The sequence below is a fragment of the Malaclemys terrapin genome, chromosome 4 (assembly GCF_027887155.1).
Source record: "Malaclemys terrapin pileata isolate rMalTer1 chromosome 4, rMalTer1.hap1, whole genome shotgun sequence".
Classification (NCBI taxonomy): domain Eukaryota; kingdom Metazoa; phylum Chordata; order Testudines; family Emydidae; genus Malaclemys; species Malaclemys terrapin.
This window is the reverse complement of record NC_071508.1, coordinates 132,915,401-132,934,984: the sequence shown is the minus strand read 5'-3', so window position 1 is coordinate 132,934,984 and position 19,584 is coordinate 132,915,401. Positions and strand designations below refer to the sequence as shown.

Here is a 19,584-nt window from a genome sequence, read left to right as displayed (position 1 = left end):
GGAGCAGGTGCTTGGGGCGGCACTCCAGCCGCTATTGGGGCGGCAAGTCCAGGTCTTTGGCAGCAATTTGGCGGCGGGTCCCTCAGTCCCTCAGTCAGTGAAGGACCTACCGCCGAATTGCCGCCGAAGAGTGGAGCGGTGCGATGGTGCTGTTGCAGCTTTTTTTTTTTTTTTTTTGCCGCTTGGGGCGGCAGAAAACCTGGAGCCGGCCCTGTGAGGAGCTGGTATTTCTGTGAGTAGCCAGTGTCAGGGGCTTGAGTTCACAGGGGAATGATTCAAAGGGAGTCAGAGTGGGGCGGCAACTATTGTTAACCTGCAAGGTGAAGACAGGGATGGCATAGCCCAGAGGAGAGTGCTTGAGTAGCTGACACCCAGCCAGGCCCAGGCAAGGCTCCCTCACACTGGAGGCAGGGGGTGACAGTCCTGGCTGCCTCCAAACTCACAGCATTTGAAATTTTTTATGGTGTTGCTTTTTCAGCCATGTTGATAACATTTAGTAATGGTTGGTCGTGCTTTCTGGGACCTGATGCTTGTTGTTAAAATGGGTATAATTCTATCGGTTTCAATTGGAATTGTCTGTTACTGAGAGCCTGACTGGCCCATGATGTTTAGTCCTTTAGGATCAGTCAGGCATGTGACTGCCATCCGTAGGGTTGGGGATGTTGTAAATTGTGGCAGTGAAATGATGGCGGATCCCTCTGGCTAACTTCTCATCTTTCAGTGTATCTTCTTTGTGACAGTAACCAGAGAGTTAGAGACTGCTTCCATGGAAGTTTAGTAACCTCAGCATGGAGGTTGGGCCTAGGAGCACAAATGACAATATGTGGTGAACTGTACTTTCAGCCACACAAGAATACAAACTGGAAACAGGGTGTGCATGAATAACCAGAATTAAGGGGTGTGATGTTTCACTCTATATTATTTTTGAAAATATGCTTATGATATGACCTAACTGAAATGTACTTTATGCAAGATGGGTCTGTAAGGTATCATTGGAAAGGTTATAATTTACTGAATGTAATTGTCCAATTTGTATGCCTGTATCATTTCTGTATCTGAAGTTAAGACTATTGATTATGAGGGATAGCTCAGTGATTTGAGCATTGGCCTGCTAAGCCCAGGGTTGTGAGTTCAATTCTTGAGGGGGCCACTTAGGGATCTGGGCCAAAATCAGTATTTGGTCCTGCTAGTGAAGGTAGGGGGCTGGACTCAATGACCTTTCGGTGTCCCTTCCAGCTCTATGAGATAAAATCTGTATTTCAACTATGCTACTTTGTGTGATGCCCTCTGCTAACACTTCAGATACAGCAAAGGAAAAGCCAGACGGGGCTCATGGGCCATTAGCAGAGACAGTGGACTGTGAAAGAGCTTAGTCTTGCTGGAGACAGCCTACAAGCAATGGCTGCCACAGCCATGCAGAGACCAGAGTCTGAGTCTCCTGGTCCTGGATACCCCTCCTCCCCTTTTGTAATGCCAGTGGTTTTCCACTAGAAGACAAAGGGATCCCACCTTACACAAGAGCTATATAAGGCAGGGGAGTGACATCATCATGGCTCTCCTCTGCCTCCCCACCCAAAGAGACACTAAAAAAGACCTGGAAGCAAAAACTGAACTGAGGGGAGAAGGGTTGAACCCAAGCTAGAAGGGAGCCTCTCAAGAGGGAGACTTTCAAGACTTTCTGTATCTGTCTGCAACAATATCTAGGGTGAGAAATATTATTTGTAACCAGTTTATTTAGTGAAACTAGTTTAGTTTGTATGTTTGGTTTCATTTGCTTAGTAATCTGCTTTGTTCTGTTTGCTACCCCTTTTACCACTTAAAATTTGCCTTTTATAGTTAATAAAATTGGTTTTGTTTATTATTAAACCCATTTTCTGTAATGTCTAACGGGGGCAGGGGAGGGGGAAGTGAGAAGTTGTGCATTCCTTTCTCCACATTGAGGGAGGAGGCGGATTTCATAATATATCTTAGGGTTTACACTCCCAGGGAGGTGGACACCTGAGTGCTAGGGCAAGTCCCTTAAAATAAGCCTTCCCAGAACTGTTTGTCTGTTTCATTCTGCAGTTGGGTGTGGCCCTGCCTGTGTGTTTGCTGGAGGAGGCTTAATAGCCTAGCTCAGCAAGATAAGTAAAAAGGGTGCCCAAGCTGGTATAAGAGGCAGGCTCAGTGGTATCTCAGCACATCAGGTGGCATCCTAAGGGGGTCCAACCTGTCACAAATGTATCCTCAAAAAATATACTGATCTGTCTTTATTATTCAATGTTTATAGTTCAGTTACACCCAGGCTGGGCACCACAGTGCTAGGTGCTACACAAACACATAGGAAATGACAATCCCTGCTCCCAAGAACATATGAAGCCAGGCTACAGTATCAAATGAATAAAGGTAGAGTATGCACTAACAATACACACATGTAGCATGTGGCCCTGCAGTACCAGCTTCTCTTTATTTGTATTCCAGTAGTACCCTCAGTGTACTAGGCATTGGACTCTAATATAGGGTTGCCAGGCATCCGGAATGCCTGCTCGAAAAGGAATGCTGGCAACTCCAGTCAGCACAGCTGACAGGGCTGCTAAAAGTCTGGTTGGCCACCCTGAGCGGGGCAGGCAGGCTCTGTGCCCAGCTCCACATGGCCCCAGGAAGTGGCCAGCGTGTTCCTCTGGCTCCTATGCAGAGGGGTGGTGAGGGGGGCTCTGTGTGCTGCCCCTGCCCCGACTGCCAGCTCCACAGCGCCCATTGGCCAGGAACGCCATGGCCAATGGGAGCTGCGGAGCCGGTGCTTGGGGTGCTGCTCTGTGGACGGGGGCAGTGCACAGAGCCTCCCTGGCCGCCCATCTGCCTAGCAGCTGGGAGCTATGTGCCATCGCTTCTCAGGAGCCACGTGTACTTCCTCCATCCCTGGGGAAATGCTGGGGCCACCTGCGGTCAGTACTGCCCAGAACCCACACCCCCTCCCATGCCCCTATCCCAGCCCTGAGCCCCCTCCTGCACTCCAAATCCCTCTTCCCTGGCCCCACCCAAGAGCCTGCACCCCCAGCCCACACCCCAGCCTGGTGAAAATGAGTGAGTGAGGGTGGGGGAGAGTGAGTGACAGAGGAAGCAGGGATTGAGTAAGTGGGGGGCAGGGTCTCTGAGAAGGGATGGGATTTTCTGCAATTAGAAAGTTGGCAACCTTATCCTAGCATTCATCAGGGAGCAAGTACTAAGGGAATCATCTCTGAAGGAATACCATAGGGTTACCTATGCATATGGTACATATAGTACATACACACAACCACAGGTAAGTCAGCTACATTTCCAGTATAATCTTAATACTGTTTAAATATAAATATTGCACACAAACATAACTAATTAGAGAAAATAAAATTTGATTCTAAAATACATCTCTTATCTACAACTTCCTTTCCAAATACAACCTCAGGTTTAGAAAGCAAAAGCTTACATGCAGTATACATAAGATGTGGTCACATTTAAAGTGGTTTTATAGTGACATTAATGCCAATATGCTTTGTCTGCAACTACCATTTCACAGTTTCCGTAGTCATTCATCCTCCTTGCTAGGGTGACCAGACAGCAAGTGTGAAAAATCGGGATGGGGGGGGGGTGTAATAGGAGCCTATATAAGAGACCCCAAAATTAGGACTGTCCCTATAAAATCAGGACATCTGGTCATCCTAGTCCTTGCAGATGAGCTTTCTACAGTTTGATACAGAGGGTAAAGGTCTTGGATTCAACAAATTGGATATTTTGGTAATTAATTCTCTGGCTAAAAGATTAGGTCTTGAAAACAAAAACTTGCTTTCAAAACATACCCAAGATTAGTATTTCCAGCCCTAGTCTAGACCAACAGCAGCAGGATAGAGGGCTCCTGAGAGAGAGAGAGAGAGAGAGAGAGAGAAATTTTATACAAAAAGATAGCACAAAATGTGTGTTGCATTTATGCAGTTAGGCCCCCAAAACAGGTAAAGCACATGTTCAGATCCCATTGAAAGCAATAGAACTGAAACACACGCTTTGCTGAATGTTGTGGATGTAAGCCAGGTAAGTACTTTGCTGAATTGGGGCCTTAGGCTACAACAGCTATTGTAATGTATAATTAGCTATAGAAACCCTTAATTTAGAGCACTGGAAACTACTGAATATAAACAGGAGGAAGTCAGAAATGTGAGCACTTAAAATCCCAATCCTACATGGAACTCTGATGGGAGCTCTGTGTGCAGAGCACTTGCAGGATTGGATCCTAATTGGCCAAGCAGGCTTAGAAATTCACACCTCATGGAGGTGAATGGGGTACAGGAGTGGTAAATTCCCACCTTTGGCTGACTGCGATGGTGTGGCTAGGCCGGGAATGCTTTCTGCAAGGCTTGCTTAGCTGGGCAGCAGCCCATCAGTTTACACTGTGCTGGCTGTAGCCTCACAAAAGTAAGGTGCAGAAATTCGATTTTTTTTTTAATTAAAATTTGGATTTTTACAAAATGCAGAAAGCTCCTGAAGTTCCAAGATTGGCAGCTTCCTGTGCTGTGACTTTTCTCTTGTCCATGATAAAGCAATTTCACTTTTTGAAATGCATACAGTCACAACCTTCAATGAGACCCTTTAAAACTTTCCTTATCCAAACTGTTCCTGCAAGCCAGCCTGAGGGCAGGCTTTGTTCCTTCCTGATCCCTTCACCACATCTTATTGATCTAATAGAAAATGCAGCTTCTTAGCCTCTGATTAAAAAGAAAACCTAGCAGATGTCTACTGAGCATGCTCTGAAATTATTTTTTTCAATCACTTTACATTTAAATTTCCCCCCCAAAAAAACTTAGCAAAGAGCCTCTTCCTCCATACAGGACAAGCCATGCTTTATAGCTCTTAGTGAAATAATTAGTTAGCTAGGTAATACTTGCAACGCCCCTGGGAATTAAATGGAGGACTAATATTGTACCCAGGGGGAAACTGAGGCATAGTGGGATTGCCTGAGACCTCAGAGGAAGTAAGGGTTTGATCTGAGAGCTTGGTTTGCTGTTCAGAGAACTAAGCCACCGCCCCTCCATCAGATTCCATCCCTTCATAGCTAAGCACAGAGCAAGTCTCTTCCCACAGGGGAGTCAATCTTACAATGACAAAAAAAAGGACTTCAGTAGAGAAATGCTGCTGCACTGGTTAGCTGCAAGGCCCATGCATGAGGCTTGTTGAACCTGGCCCCATGCTGTGACTTTTACTAGCTTCACAAATAGCCGCATACAGTATGAGTGCTGGGTGCGGGGATCAAGCCTAGGAAATCTTTATAGCTGAGAACAGGGATTCACAGGAAGTGGTGGAATTTGTGCTGACATCCAGGATGTTCAGGATGCTTCTTACTTCACTGCTCGGCAAGTTTCCCTTGATGTACAAGATGGCAGCAAGGTGCTTTTTGCTAGTGAACAGAAAAGATCCAAGGTTAGTGCCATTCTATGTATGTATCTAAGGTTCTTATGTGGCCACGCACCCCCCCCCCCCCCATCATCTGAGCACCTAAAAGGTCTTTAATGTCCTTATCTTCACAACACCCCTGTGTGGTAGGGGAAGTGCTTTTTGTTCTGTGTTTACACAGCATCTAGCAGAATGCAGTTCTGCTCCAGGAGTGAGACTTCTAAGCACTACGGTAATACAAATAATTCAATCTCAATTTTGTAGATCGCAACAGACATGGAGAGGCTAAGTGACTTGCCCAAGGTTACACAGTAAGTCGGTGGCAGCACAGGGAATATAACCCAGGTCTCCCAAATCCCAGGCTAGCACCCTGACCACTGCACCATTCCCTGCCCTCAGTTAACATGAAGAGGAGAAACCTGGCTCAGAATCAACAAGGAGTCCGGTGGCACCTTAAAGACGAATAGATTTATTTGGGCATAAGCTTTTGTGAGTAAAAAAACCCCACTTCTAACAGATTTATTTGGGCATATCTGAAGTCTTTACGGTACCACTGGACTCCTCCTTGTTTTTGTGGATACAGACTAACATGGCTACCCCCGATACCTGGCTCAGAATGTGTAGATTCTAGATGATGTCTTGCTTAAGACAACTTATTTTAGCTGATGGGTCACCAGCCAAACAGTCACAAAAAATTACATGTTGTGGGGTGGCCTGGAGGACACCTAATCTGAGCTATAAAATCAGTGGCGGCACAGCTGAATTATGGAACTTGGATCTGTATGTACTTTGGAAAAGCGGTCAGGAACATTTAGGAAAAAAAATATATATCTATATATACCTCCTATCAAGATCTCTGAACTGTACCTTGCTAAAAGGGGAGTCGTTACCCAACATGTAGCAGCGTTCCTAGGCACCTGGCATGGACAATGAACTCTCTGCTCTCTTTGTAGCAGGCCTTGAAATGCTTGAACCTGATCTAGAAAAGCTGATGCTCAAACTAGTGGCTTTTCATCTAATACTCAAGTATCTTCATGGAACTACTGTGGACATTCCTATTAATGTTCAAATATTTTTCAGTGTACCTCTTACCTGATATCTGAGTATGTACTAGCAAGTGTAGCAACTTCTATTTTAATGCTATTTGAATCCTGAAGTCTGATTATTTCAGCCAGTTTTGGGAGTGCAGAATCCAACCATGTGGCCTTGGACCCCTATCAGAAAAAAGTAACCAGAGTAAACAGTCTAATACAGGTCCATTGGGATTACAAAACTCGGTCTGCATGGGGTGGGGACATAATCAAGGAAGGCTGTTCCAATAGGATTCCAGCTAAGCCAGTTTCTGACACAATTGGGTTCACCACGAAGGAAGGAACCAAACAGCGATTAGAAATGATGCCCTATAGTTTTCAGAGACATTGTTCTAAACTGGATTTAGCCTTGCCCAGACTTTGAAAAAACAAAACAAAACACTTATTTAGCTGGACATTTGTTTAAAAACCTATTACGTTCTCTAAACTGTACACAGTTCACTCTTCCCTAGCCACTGGTCTACTTGCTACTCCCCAGTATGATCATCTTCTCAGCTACTTAGTCTGTTTGTTACCCCTGGATAGTTGCAGTGACATGACAAATGCAGGTTGCATCCGTGGATGTGTGCCAGATCTTTGACTTCTCTACTATCTGCTAAACCCCTTCCTTTATTCCTCTGGAAAAAAGCCCAAGCAGACCTGCCCTCCTGCTGCTGGAAACCCTACTTACAATGAGTCCTGGCCTCCCTCCCACACCACCTGCTTTTCATAGTTACTATCCCCCCCTTCCAACTGGGTTCACTGCAGTTCAGTACAGAGCCATGAAAGGAGGGATAGGATTGAGATTAAACAAGTGTGAGTTGTTAACCAAAACACTGTTCTGAAAACAAAAACTGGCATTTCCAGACTCAGCCTAGACTAAAAGCAGCAGAGGCCAGGGAAATCCAGGGGCAAGTTGCATGCAAAACATACCCAGTGCATGTATTTATGCCACAGAACTGCAGCATCTTTATATACAATAGATAACTATTAGATAAACTTAAATCTGTGTAAACTGAGCATAACAGGAAAGGAACCAACTGCATGTAATCAGGAGGAAGTGGGAAATCACCATCGTACTTGGCAGCCCATTTTCTGCTACTAGGGTGTTAGACTTGTAAACTATGTAACCTTCAGTCCCCGGGCATATATTCCAACTTTAACTGCCCCTAACCGCAGAAAACTCCCCTTCCGTATAACATCCACTTGAAAAACCTACATAGCATTTGAAGAATTAATGCTAGAGGCTGAAGAAAACTCCCTTCAGAAGTTCATAGGACTAAGTTCTAAGGTGGACATGGTGAGCCATCACTAACCTTCTCTTTGCAGAAGCTTTGCAAGTGGGAGGCGTGAGCTGAAATGAGATTTGACAAATTTTGCTGTAGTTCTGGGGTTTTCAAACTGACTTTCTTCTTCATTAGCCTCACAATGTATTCTTTCACCAAGTGACCATGAATCTTCTCCATAATGCCCTGTTGGGGAGAGGAAATGGGAGTTAATGCAGTAGGATCATATGCGTGGAACCCACTGCGAGGGCTACAGATTATGCCAGATGTCTGGCATAGAGTATCTCAACGGCACTGACGTACAGAAGCCCCATAGCCCCCTCCTACTGTGTATCCAAGTCCAGTGGTGGTGAGGGGTGGGGACACAGGGGCCGAGCCCTGCAATTGGGGAAGATGTGGAGTTACAATGAGGCTCCAAGCACTCGCCTTTGACTTGACAGGAGGAACAGGCAGGGAATGGGCAGAGCCTCAGATGGTTCCAAAGAGTAGCAACAGAGGGACAATCCTCCCCCACCGCTGTCACAGAGAGGACAACCTTGGGCAATTTCTTTTCAGTTGCTCCCAGCCCCAAGTTCCATAGTTGTCCCTGGTGGAGCTGATGCAGGAGGTGAATACCTAGAGAAGGTAACAGCTCCTGCCCACTCACCCAGAGGACTCGCAGATGTACAGCCTCTTTCCAAGGCCAGCCATCAAGGAACATAGCAAGAGCAGTCTTGGAGCTGGGTGAGTTAGGGGAGGAAAGAGGGAATGGAGATGACATTCACCAGGGGGACGAGAGGATGGCCTGGGCTAGCATACATGAGCTCAGGGAGAGGGTGGGGGTTTGTTTTGAATTTTTGTTTGGGACATCTTTGAATAGCATTAAGCCCCTGTTTGTACATGTGGATCGATGGCAATATGGTTCCAATGCTAAAACACGGTGTGCCAAATACCTGCCCTCAGTTACACCTGGACAGCCATGCTAGATTCTCATTAGTTCTGAAGTACTCGCTCATCTCTTTATTACTGGCTGATCTGGAGTCCTGTTCTACCCAGTGCACAAACCCTCCCAGCCCCTTGTAAGCAAAGCAAATGATTTCTGGGAATTGGCTCTTTCCCTGAACGGGGATTTCCTATTGGGAACAAGGGATGCATGAGCGGTAGACATATGCAGGGAAACAGGAATCTCTGCCTCAGCTCCTCCTGGTCCCCTATTTGATTACATAGATTACTGAATTTGCTCAGATTATTAGAGAGACAAAAGCAGGAAACAGAATTCTCACATGGGGACTGTACATTGTCTATTTGAGGCTTGCTGTATAACCACAAGAAATATGGACTTGGACATTTAAATTCGCCTTGGCTGTGGCTGAGGATAGAAGCTTGCACTGCAAATCACAACATCTAGACATGGCCTGTTCTTGGGATTGGCTCCCGTTGCAATCACCCCTGCAAATACTTAGGGGTATCAAAGCCACTATAAAACTAATTTGCACATGTGCAGCCATGCTGGGGCTGAAGAACCACAGCCCAGATACTTGGTGTAGACAAGGCCTTATTCTGAAAAGCTGGCTGAACACTGAAGCCTCTCTAATGTGTTTGGCCATCATGCTTAAGAAACCAGGGTCAGAAGGAGCTCCGTGGAACTGGCATTGATGGATAGGAGTTGATGTTGGCCATTGGGATGATTTAGGTAATCTGCACAGTAATGGAAACCCCTCCTTGGGAATGGGATTTGCAATTGTGAAAACTCACCAATTTAAATGGGGGTTAAGCTGGCACTTGCCAACATGCACACCGAGTCCCCTTGCCAAACCGAGATTGGTGTCCACATAGCCGAGTGTCAGAATGGTCCCTAGCTGACAAGCCAAGCTTGGATCCCCTAGAATTCTTTCAATGTCTCCCTTTGATTTTACCTGGTAAAAGGGGTCGCGGAGAGTCTTGAATTCTGAAAGGTGGTTGCTGGTGGCCTGAATGATTTCATCCATCGTTTCATTGCCCGAAAGCCATTTACTTTGTGTGAACTTTCTAAAAATAGTCTGAGGAAAGAACATGCTGTTCAGCTTCTACAAAACAAAGTCTACATGCAAGTATATACATAGAGATTTAACATCTTATACAACAGGTGTGCATGGTGCTGTACAGAGAAATTAAAGATGGCCTGCTAAAGGCGAAGGGGTGAATGGGGGTTGTGCCCTTCTTTGCTTCCTTCTGATGAACAGGATAGAGGCCCTGAAAGGCTTACATTAAAAACGATCTTTCTGTTTGCATTTCTTACATTAGAATTTCATGTCTTTTCTACTCTATGGTGACTGACAAGGACTGATGACATCGAGTTCCAAGGGGATGAAAGTCGAGGGAAGAGATTTTAATCAGAGATTGTCTTTTGTTGGAAGTTAAATAGATATTTACAAAAAAAAAAAAAACCCACAACCAAAACAAACAAACAAACAACCATAGCCCCAATAATGACACTGGAGCAGGTTGTCTTCCTTAAGAGTCCATCCCTTTGGTCCTCTCAGTTGAGATTTGAGTTCACAATGAACTTCTGAGACCTCCCAAGAGGTCCTCAAGGAAAAGTGGGGAAGATCAGATTTGACAATCCTGATGTTTCTTGAATTAGAAACAAGAAGTGGAGAAAAGCCTTTTATTTCAAAGAAAGGAAAAGCCCAGAAGAAGCCAAAAAAAGTGAATGAGCCCAATTTTCAATGCTTCACAAATCATCTTTAGATATGTATCTTATCCCCAGGAATTTACAGGCAAAGGCCCTTCTGCTGCAGACAGCGGTGTATGTAAGTAATGTTGTACATGTGAGGCGTCCCAGTTACTTCAATGGGACTACTTGTGCACGTTAAGTTACATTTGTTTTCAGGATTGAGGCGAGGGTGACCAGACAGCAAGTGTCAAAAACCGGGACAGGGGATGGGGGGTAAATAGGAGCCTATAAAAGAAAAAAATCCAAAGATTGGGACTGTCCCTATAAAATCGGGACATTTGGTCACCTTGGTCCTGATAGTGAAGGCAGGGGGCTGGACTTGATGACCTTTCAAGGTCCCTTCCAGTTCTAGGAGATAGGATATCTCCATTTAATTGAGAACTAACTGAGTTTTAAATAATGAAGGTGGGGGCTGAGACTTAAAGTTCAGATCTGGCTCTGATCTTTTCCCAAGTTTGGGTGTGATAGGTTGTGGGGTTTGGCTTTGGGCGCCTCTCTAATAGATGAGAAAAGATCAGATTTTTCTTTAGACTATAAACTTCCCATTCAGTTAAATCAATCAACCTGAAGTGTATATTCATTGCTTTGATAAAGACAGCATGATGACGATGACCTCAGCAAAGTAATGTGATCAGATACTACGATGTGCAGTATAAACCCTGGAACACTGGGTTCCCATGTGTTTAAACACCCCGCCCCCCAAAAAGAAGAATTCTGGGAAAATTATGTTGAACCTACTTTTTTGTCCCAAATCAAATCAGTAACATATTAGACTTTTCCTCTACAGGAATATTTCATATGATACAATTACATCCCTATATGCTTGGTATTTATTCATGTAATACACACAGGTTACCTTTAACTCCAGAAACAAGTCTTGAAGCAGTACATCATAGCCAATGTTCTCTATTTCACTAAGCGTACCAAGTATTTTTAATCTCGTGCTGTCTTGTGCTGATGGTGTGGTTTTCTCTGTGTGGTCTCTGAAACAAGATGCAGGAATAGATTTGTTACCCAAAAGAGGAACGCTAGTGGGAGACACATTTTTAATAGGTCAAGAAAATGCAACCTAGCACCAGGACATCAAGTTTTGGTCATTACCCAAAAAGCAAACTAGAATTCTGAGTGGCTTCTATGTCTTAGAGTAGAAGTGATGGTCAGTGTTAGTCATGTAATCAGTATCCCTCCCACTATCACTTTTTAATTTGTCTGTCTGGCAATTGTTCTGTTATTATTGGATGTGCATGTAAATTATCATTGCATATGTGAATGGCAAAAAGGGCAGATCCAAATAGCCCTGCCACTGCCCCCATAAAGGCCAAACTGCAGTGGAAATAACATCCCCTGCTACATAGGACCCAGCTGGTGCAGGAACTCCAAACCTCCTTGCCAGCTTGATAGCAGTTCAGGAGTGCAGGAATGAAGTTATGGGTGGCTGAGCTGTAGTAGGTTCATGGGGCACACAGTGCAGATACATGGACTCAAACCCTCACAAAATGAGTGGCAACAGGCAATATCTGATGCGCCTTCCTATAGCCCTGGTGGACACTGGCTACTACAGGCTGGGCGTAGGATTCAGTTCCTCAGCCTTGTGCATAGGGGCCGACTCTGTGGGTGCTCCAGGGCTGAAGCACCCACGGGAAAAAAAAATGGTGAGGGCTTTGCACCCATTGGCAGCCTCCCATCAACACCTCTCCCTCCTCCCCCGTGCTTCCTGTCCACCTTCAACTCCACGGATCACTGCCTCCCCATCCCTCCCAGCGCCTCCCACCTGCCAGAGATCAGCTGTTTTGTGGCGTCAGGAGGTGCTTGGGGGGGTGGGGAAGGGGAGAGGTGCAAGGGCGCAGTGCGCTTGGGGAGGGGGCGGAACTGGGCGAGAAGAGGCAGGGCAGGGGTGGGAAGAAGCAGGGTGGGGGTGGGGCATTAGTGGAAGGGTTGGAGTAGGAGAGGGCCTGGGTGGAGCCAGGGGCAGCATCCCCCGGCAGAATAGAAACGCTGTGCTTATGGCCTGGTGCCTTTTGAACAGTTTGACTCAGGCTCTGACCTCTCACGCAAGATTCGGTCTATTGTTTTTCAGTTATTTCAAGAAAATAATAGATAATAATATCTCCACTCTATTAGGAGAGCCAAAGGGTACCTTAGTTTTGTAGCAAAATATTTAATGATGCACAGCTTGGACAAAGGAAAATGCAGTTGTGGAAACTGTCCTAATGGAATGAAACGGCTTGTTCCTAAATAATCAAATGGCACTTTTCTTTTAACCCAAGCGAATATCTATTCTACAGATGGGTACTTGGAGACTAGGTGACTTGTCCATGATCAATCAGTGTAAGGGGGACAAGTATATAGTGTAAATATTTGATTAAGCTTTTTGGATATTAGATACTGGAAGTTGCACTGTAGCTTCTCTCTCTCTCTCTCTCTCTCTCTCTAAATCAGTATGTAAATATTAAATACAATTAAAGGTTTCGGTGTGTTTGCTACTGTAATGCTCTTTACCTCCACAGCTGCAGTCACCCGGATTGATTACAAAGCAACAAGTTAAGCATTTTCAGTGTGACGCTTACCTAAAAATCATGCAGTTGTTAATATTTGCAATGATCATAGCCTTGAAATAGCTGTGTGGCCTGTTTTTCTCTTTAAATTCTTCTAAGGCCTTCTGGTAGCTAAAGGGGAGAGATTGAAAGAAGACATCATGATCAGTAACTTTGCAACTGGATGTCAATGTTGCACTTACGAAGCTGTTTCCTGCAACAGATTGTTACTGTACCTTTTCAAAAATGTTGACAGCTCCACCAACAGTACAATGGACAGTTGTTTGCCCAGTTCAGGAGTAATTTCTGCAGCTCGCCTTTGTCCTCCATGAATAGTCTAAGACATAAAATTGATCAACTGTCAACTTCAAATTTCTACAACAACCCTCCCCCGCAAAAAAACCCCACAGGAGAGTGGCTAAGGTGGCTGATGTTGATTTCTTATTAGTTACTGGTGTTAGAAGAGTAGCGATCAATGCGCTAGGCGCTGCGCAAACACAAAGCAAGAGCCAGTGGCAGCTGTCTGCGTTAGGTGCCTATAACTAAAGATGGTGGAGAAGTGCCGTGACGTGTCCAAAGTCACACAACAGAGCTTGGAACAGAATGCTGGTCTCTCCCGAGTCCCAGCACAGGGTCCTAGCTGCTGAACGACACTGCCTGTGCTGGGAATAAGCAATGGAACTGTACTTATTTTGGACACTAGTGCAATATTTCCACCCTCTAGTTTCAATCAGGAACATAAATGAAGAAGAAGGAGAAATTAAACAGGAATTTAGAGGAAGAAAAAGTGTGACCATAGCGTCAAATGGTTTTATATATATAAAAATACACGCACACTTTTTGAAAAAAATCTTCTAATCATCTGGGGGGGGGGGGGGGGGCAGAAGGAGGGGGAAGAGAGTCCTACCCAAGAAAAGATGAAGGAAAAGAGTTGATTTGTCTAACACAATCTGCAACTCAGCCAAGTTCATCAACAAATAACTGTTGTTTTGTTCATTTGTGTACAAGAGGCCCTACTGGTTCAGTTTTGGTTACACACATGCATTCCCCTTTGGTCAGGTCAAACAAAGGCAGGATTTTTCCCCTTAACATGTTTGAGGTGTGGGGAAGGGGAGTTTCCCAGCACTGCAGAACAGAGGGACCCGCTAGTCCCTAATGAATAACCACCCATGCAATCAGCCAATAGCCTCTGACTGAGGCAGGCCTAGTGGATAAAACATTGGCCTGTGCTGTGGGAGAACTGGGTTCAAATCCCTGCTCTGGTATAGCCTCCCTGTGTGACCTGGGGCAACTCACTTAGTCTCCCTGTACCTCCATTCCCCATCAGTCAAATGGGGATAACAGCACTGTCCTTGGTCACAGGGGTGTTGAGGATAAAATCCATTGATGGTTAGGAAGTGCAGAGTTACTATGGTGATGTCATAAATACTTAGAGAGATTTTTCCATAGCATTACATGGTCTTCCCTTTATGTGGATATCTAGAGCTTTTTGAATGGATTGTACTTGGTTTCAAATCCTAATACCTGCACGACAGTTATTTTTAAATATATCCTGGATCAAGTAAAACAACCCACTTCAGTGTGTTTGTTACCTGGATGACATCTATGGCTAATTCACTATGAAAATGTCCATCCAGTTTTTCCGGTTCTCTCTCTTCTGTCCACCTCTGTACTTCCATTTCTAAACTCTTGGCCAGCCAGTTCTTGACAGAAGCCTTGACAGAATGAAGGAAAAGAAACAACATTTACCTCAGCCCATGTACATGGTTTTTAATGCTCACGGTTTGTGGGCTACATTTTACTGATCAGTCATGTAATTTATCTGGCCTAACAGAATTTTACATCAAACCCTGCTAGGAACTTGAAACTCTACTCTCTGCCAGTTACATGCTAACATCTGAGAGACTCGTAAAAACCCTATACCCAGAGGGCCCAGTCTTTATTCATGACCATATTGTACCCTCCTGTGCTTAGCTCATGGGAGGGCATACAAGAACTTTGGAACTTGAGGCTTGTTTCAGTGTTCCCAATTAATGTTTCCTCAGGGAGAGGCTTGGAAGGTGTACAGGATATTGCCCCCTATTCCCAGGGGAATGGGAAATGGAAGCTCCGGTGCTGTGGGTCCTGCTCAGTCTCCCTTGTGGCTCCTCTACCAGCCAGAGTGCAGAAGATAATGCTACAAAACGCAGCAGTCTTCTGGGCACATCACCACTTGACTAGCTGCCAGGTTGGGAGGAGAAGCATGCTGCATATAGTGGCTGGTTCTCAGCGCTGACCCACATGGATAACTGCAGAGCCGCACAGCACATACAGTAATTAACACCGAGAGGCTACTGCTGCATTCTGTTTGCTCTACAACTTGCCTGTCCCAGCTCACATCTGGAAGGGATTATAGTCTGGAGTTCCAGTCTAAACTTCCTCTCTATTTACAAGTCTCCAAGAATTCTAGCCTGATGTTTTTGACTGATCAAAAGGTTCTAAGCACTGATTACTAGAATGATCACCACTTGTGGTCTTTTGGGGGGGGGGGGGGGGGAGAGCAACCCAAGACTAACAGCCTCTCTGCCATTTCTGCAAAGATTCTTCAGTACAGTTAAGGGCTAGATTTTCAAAAAGCTGGCCTGCACAGTTGCACACCTTTGCATGCACCCAACCTGCTTTCACAAATGCTTTGGGTACGAGTCTTCTATGACAACAGCACGTAAATCAGGAGTAATGCCACTGGAGCTACACTGGACATACCTGGCTAGGAGAGGAGAACTGAGCCCTCTCTGCATGCCTTACTTAGCATTGGGCCCCCCAAAAAATCTGACTGTTTATTCCCTCTTAGGGTAAGGCCTCCAGGGATAGGATAATTGTTTTTCTGTGTAAATAACATAAAGGCTGGGCTGAGCATCAAGACAACAGCATTTTGTTATGTAGGTCATTGTGCAAGAGAGAACATGATTCATTTCCCACCTGTTTGGCGAGGTTGAGCTGACATGTCTGATCTTGAATGGTATGTAAAATGATGCAAGGAGCAGAATAATGCACAGGAATTGTGCCCTGGACAAAATAAAGCTTCACTAAGGCATGTCACAGAAATAAAGGTAAGAAAGGAATGAACAGATTCTCACCGCTTCATTATACAGGTATTTAGCTTCAAGCTGTTTGATCATTTTGGGTGGCAAAAGGCTCCCCAGTTTGGCTTCATCCAACTCTTTCACTAAAATGGAATTTTTTCTTATGTCACTGGAATAAACAAGCCAAGCAATCACATTTCATAGAGTCAGTGTAATTGAAGACAGTTGGTTTACATAAATCTAACATTGCTAAAGAAATTAGTGAAAACCAGATGTAAAAATGGGCGTTGCCCTTAAACCCAGGCAGACCTTGGCGGAAAGGAGACAGCGCCCAGGCTTTGTAGCCCAAGTCTCCAGTTATAGTTTGTTCGTGCCTCTAAACAATAATGGACACTGGCACAGCTTGCTGTGGGAATTCAAATAGTGCAGAAGTGTTCTAGCCTAAATGGAGCCAGGAGTTGAGTTTTGTGCCAGCAGCGGAGTTCTGGTGGGAAAGGGAGAATTCAAAACAATGAAAATAAAAGAAACCCTTCCTCCTTCAATAGCTGAATTATCTGATGAGACCCTGGGTTTTAGTGACTAAAGGAACATTGAACAAGCAGTTTTTAGAATTTCAATGTCTAAAAGGCTGCTTTTGGTGTCTCATATCCTGCTGTTATTCTTTCTGTGAAATGCCTATTAAAGGGAGGACTGCTGGCTTGACATGGAGACAGAAATCAACTGCTACCCTGGTGTCAGTGTGGAATCACTCCATCAGCCTCAAAGGAGATGTACACTGAGGGCAGGCTTGGCAAAGTTGGCCTTACCCTTGTGAGCTGCAGTGAGTAATGTTAGTGATTACCCAACCATCACTTCACAAATATCACATTGTACTACTAGCAACAATCCATGGGCTGCTTTGCTACAACTTCAGAAACTTGTTACCAGATCTTTAGCAGCAGTAGTACTGTGCCAGGAACAGTTTAGAGAGGGGGAAGATAGCCAAGGTGCAGAATCTTCATTTTTTGTTGAAAAAAGTTCAGTCAAAAACATTCACTCAGCTCTATCGTTTATCCCTCGCAGGGTATTTGTGTAAGAAAATAGCCAGGGTTCTAGATAATCCTACCCTAATCCAGTGGTCTGGAGCGTTGAAACATTCGCTGATTCGCCCCTCCCAAATTACTCCTGAAATCACCCAATCGGTTTTCAAAACAAAACCACATATTTTGGCTTATGCCAGAACTTTTCTGAATGGAATACACTGAGGGAGGCTTGCATGGTATATGTAGCTATATTAGGGTTACCATTCGTCCGGATTCCCCCGGACATGTCCGGCTTTTTCGGGTTAAAAATAGCGTCCGGGGGGAATTTGTCAATGTCCGGACTACCCCTCCTCCCCCCTCCCATGCAGAGCGTGCGCGCGGCTTACAGAGCAGCCGGGGCTCCAAAAGCCAGAGCCAGAGCCCTGATTGCACTTCCCCCTCCTCCCTCCTGAAACTTGACACCACTCCCCTCCTCTCCCTCCCTCCCTGCATTCACAGATCGCCGGCTGTTCGTCTGGAGCTCCGAGCTTGCTCCCCTCCCCCACTGCCGAGCGCGCTGCTCTGCAGCACAGTAAGGGGGCCGGGGGTCAGAGAAGCGGCAGGGAGGTTTGGGGGGGGGGGTAGTCAAGAGACAGGGAGCAGGGGGGAGGGTTGGATGGGTCAGGGAGTTCGGGGGGGGGCTGTCTGGGGGTTGGGGGTGTAAGGTTTTGGGCAGTCAGGGTACAGGTGGGGGGGTCTCAGGAGGGGGCAGTTAGGGGACAAGGAGCGGGGGGGGTGTTTGGGAGTTCTGGGGGGGCTGTCTGGGGGTTGGGGGTGTAAGGTTTTGGGCAGTCAGGGTACAGGTGGGGGGGTCTCAGGAGGGGGCAGTTAGGGGACAAGGAACAGGGAGGCTTAGGTAGGGGGTGGGGTTCTGGAGGGCAGTTAGGGGCAGGGGTCCCAGGAGGGGGCAGTCAGGGGACAAGGAGTGGGGGGGGGGAGTTCGGGGCGGACTTTCTGGGGGAGGGTGGATAAGGTTTTGGGCAGTCAGGGTACAGGTAGGGGGTAGGGTCCTGGGGGGCAGTTAGGGAATAAGGAACAGGGAGGCTTAGGTAGGGGGTGGGGTTCTGGAGGGCAGTTAGGAGCAGGGGTCCCAGGAGGGGGCAGTCAGGGGACAGGGAGCAGAGGGGTTTAGATGGGTCAGGAGTTCTGGGGGGGGCTGTCAGGGGGTGGGGGTGTGGATAAGGGTTGGGGCAGTCAGGGGACAGGTAGGGGGTAGGGTCCTAGGGGGCCAGTTAGGATGTGGGGAAGGTCTCAGGAGGAGGCAGTCAGGGGACAAGAGGCAGGGAGGCTTAGGGAGGGGATGGAGTCCTGGGGGGCAGTCAGGGGACAAGGAGTGGGGGGGAGGGTTGGGGGTTCTGAGGGGGCAGGAAGTGGGAGGGAGTGGAAGGGGCAGGGGCGGGGCTAGGACAGGACGGGGGCGGGGCTCCTCCCGTCCTCTTTTTTGATTGTTGAAATATGGTAACCCTAAGCTATATCATTGTTATATATCGCCTCGCCCCCCCCCCTCCCCCCCCCCCGGTGTGCTGCTCCTTTAAAATGTCTAGGGATCAGAGCTGTGCTGCTTCCCTGGTGCAAAGTTGCAGTAAAACTTGTATAGCCAGCTGCAGGAGGATTCACCCAGTGCAAGGGGAACCTGAGGCAACATGAATCACTGCTGTACCTCCTATTGCCTGCTGCAGGAGGCCTGGCCAAGGATTCTCTCCACTCTGCTGTTCCCTAACAGGTGCAATGGCCCCTTAGGGCCATAGGCAACTAACTTAAACCTATTTTGTGAGGGGAGCAACCAGTGCCCAGAATCACGGATGGGAGGGGAAGCACAACAATGACTTTAAGGCCAACTTTGTACACCTTCCTTCCCCTCAGCTGCACTGAGCACTCCTTAGAATTAGCTCAGGCTCTGGGCCCAGAAGCCTGCCTTCTGCTACAGGTGACTGCTACGTTTCACTCAGGCTGTTAGATGAGAGGCATGGTTTGAGGAGAATCTTTCACAGAGGAAATCTACAGTCATCTGGTTTAAATCTCCATATATTCAAATAAAGTCACTCAGAGTGATAGGACACTGAGGTTTGTGTGTATGGAAAAACCGACTTGTTTTTAGAATTTCAACCCACTGGGGTAAATTCATCCCTGGTGTACATATCCTGTGGTGTCCTATGAAATGCCCAGCAACATCATGTATCCTCATTTACCAGTGGCAGGTGAGCACCTTGTGCATGTACCCTCCCCCACTGCACAGTATGTGTTTAACATAGGAAGTAGGTTAGGCTGGGTATGAAACACTGACAGTCTCCGGGAAGAGAAACTCACATCCATATTTAGCAATACCAATTTAATCACATGTTGCACCTTATGAAAGTAGTTAAAACATGACTAGTCTATCAGTGTTTCTACCCCAAGTGCAGCAGCGCTTTTGGAAAAATTCTAAAATCAACCTCAAGTCAATCCATTTTACAGCAAAGCAGTACTTAGGAAAATAACA

The 19,584-nt window shown here is 46.2% G+C and overlaps 1 protein-coding gene across 2 annotated transcripts in view; it reads right to left on the bottom strand.

The window, feature by feature from the left end:
- Positions 1-2,234: 2,234 nt before the first annotated feature.
- Positions 2,235-19,584, bottom strand: part of TNFAIP2 (TNF alpha induced protein 2) — a 32,326-nt gene continuing 14,976 nt past the window's right edge. For both annotated transcript variants that reach the window (XM_054026991.1, XM_054026992.1), the window contains 9 exons: positions 16,099-16,213; positions 14,575-14,697; positions 13,219-13,319; positions 13,016-13,114; positions 11,305-11,431; positions 9,649-9,771; positions 7,784-7,939; positions 6,490-6,611; positions 2,235-5,401 (listed from right to left, as the gene is read on the bottom strand). In XM_054026991.1, coding sequence (XP_053882966.1) covers positions 5,260-5,401; positions 6,490-6,611; positions 7,784-7,939; positions 9,649-9,771; positions 11,305-11,431; positions 13,016-13,114; positions 13,219-13,319; positions 14,575-14,697; positions 16,099-16,213 — 1,108 coding nt within the window. In that variant the 3' untranslated portion in view covers positions 2,235-5,259. The remainder of the gene's footprint in view (positions 5,402-6,489; positions 6,612-7,783; positions 7,940-9,648; positions 9,772-11,304; positions 11,432-13,015; positions 13,115-13,218; positions 13,320-14,574; positions 14,698-16,098; positions 16,214-19,584) is intronic.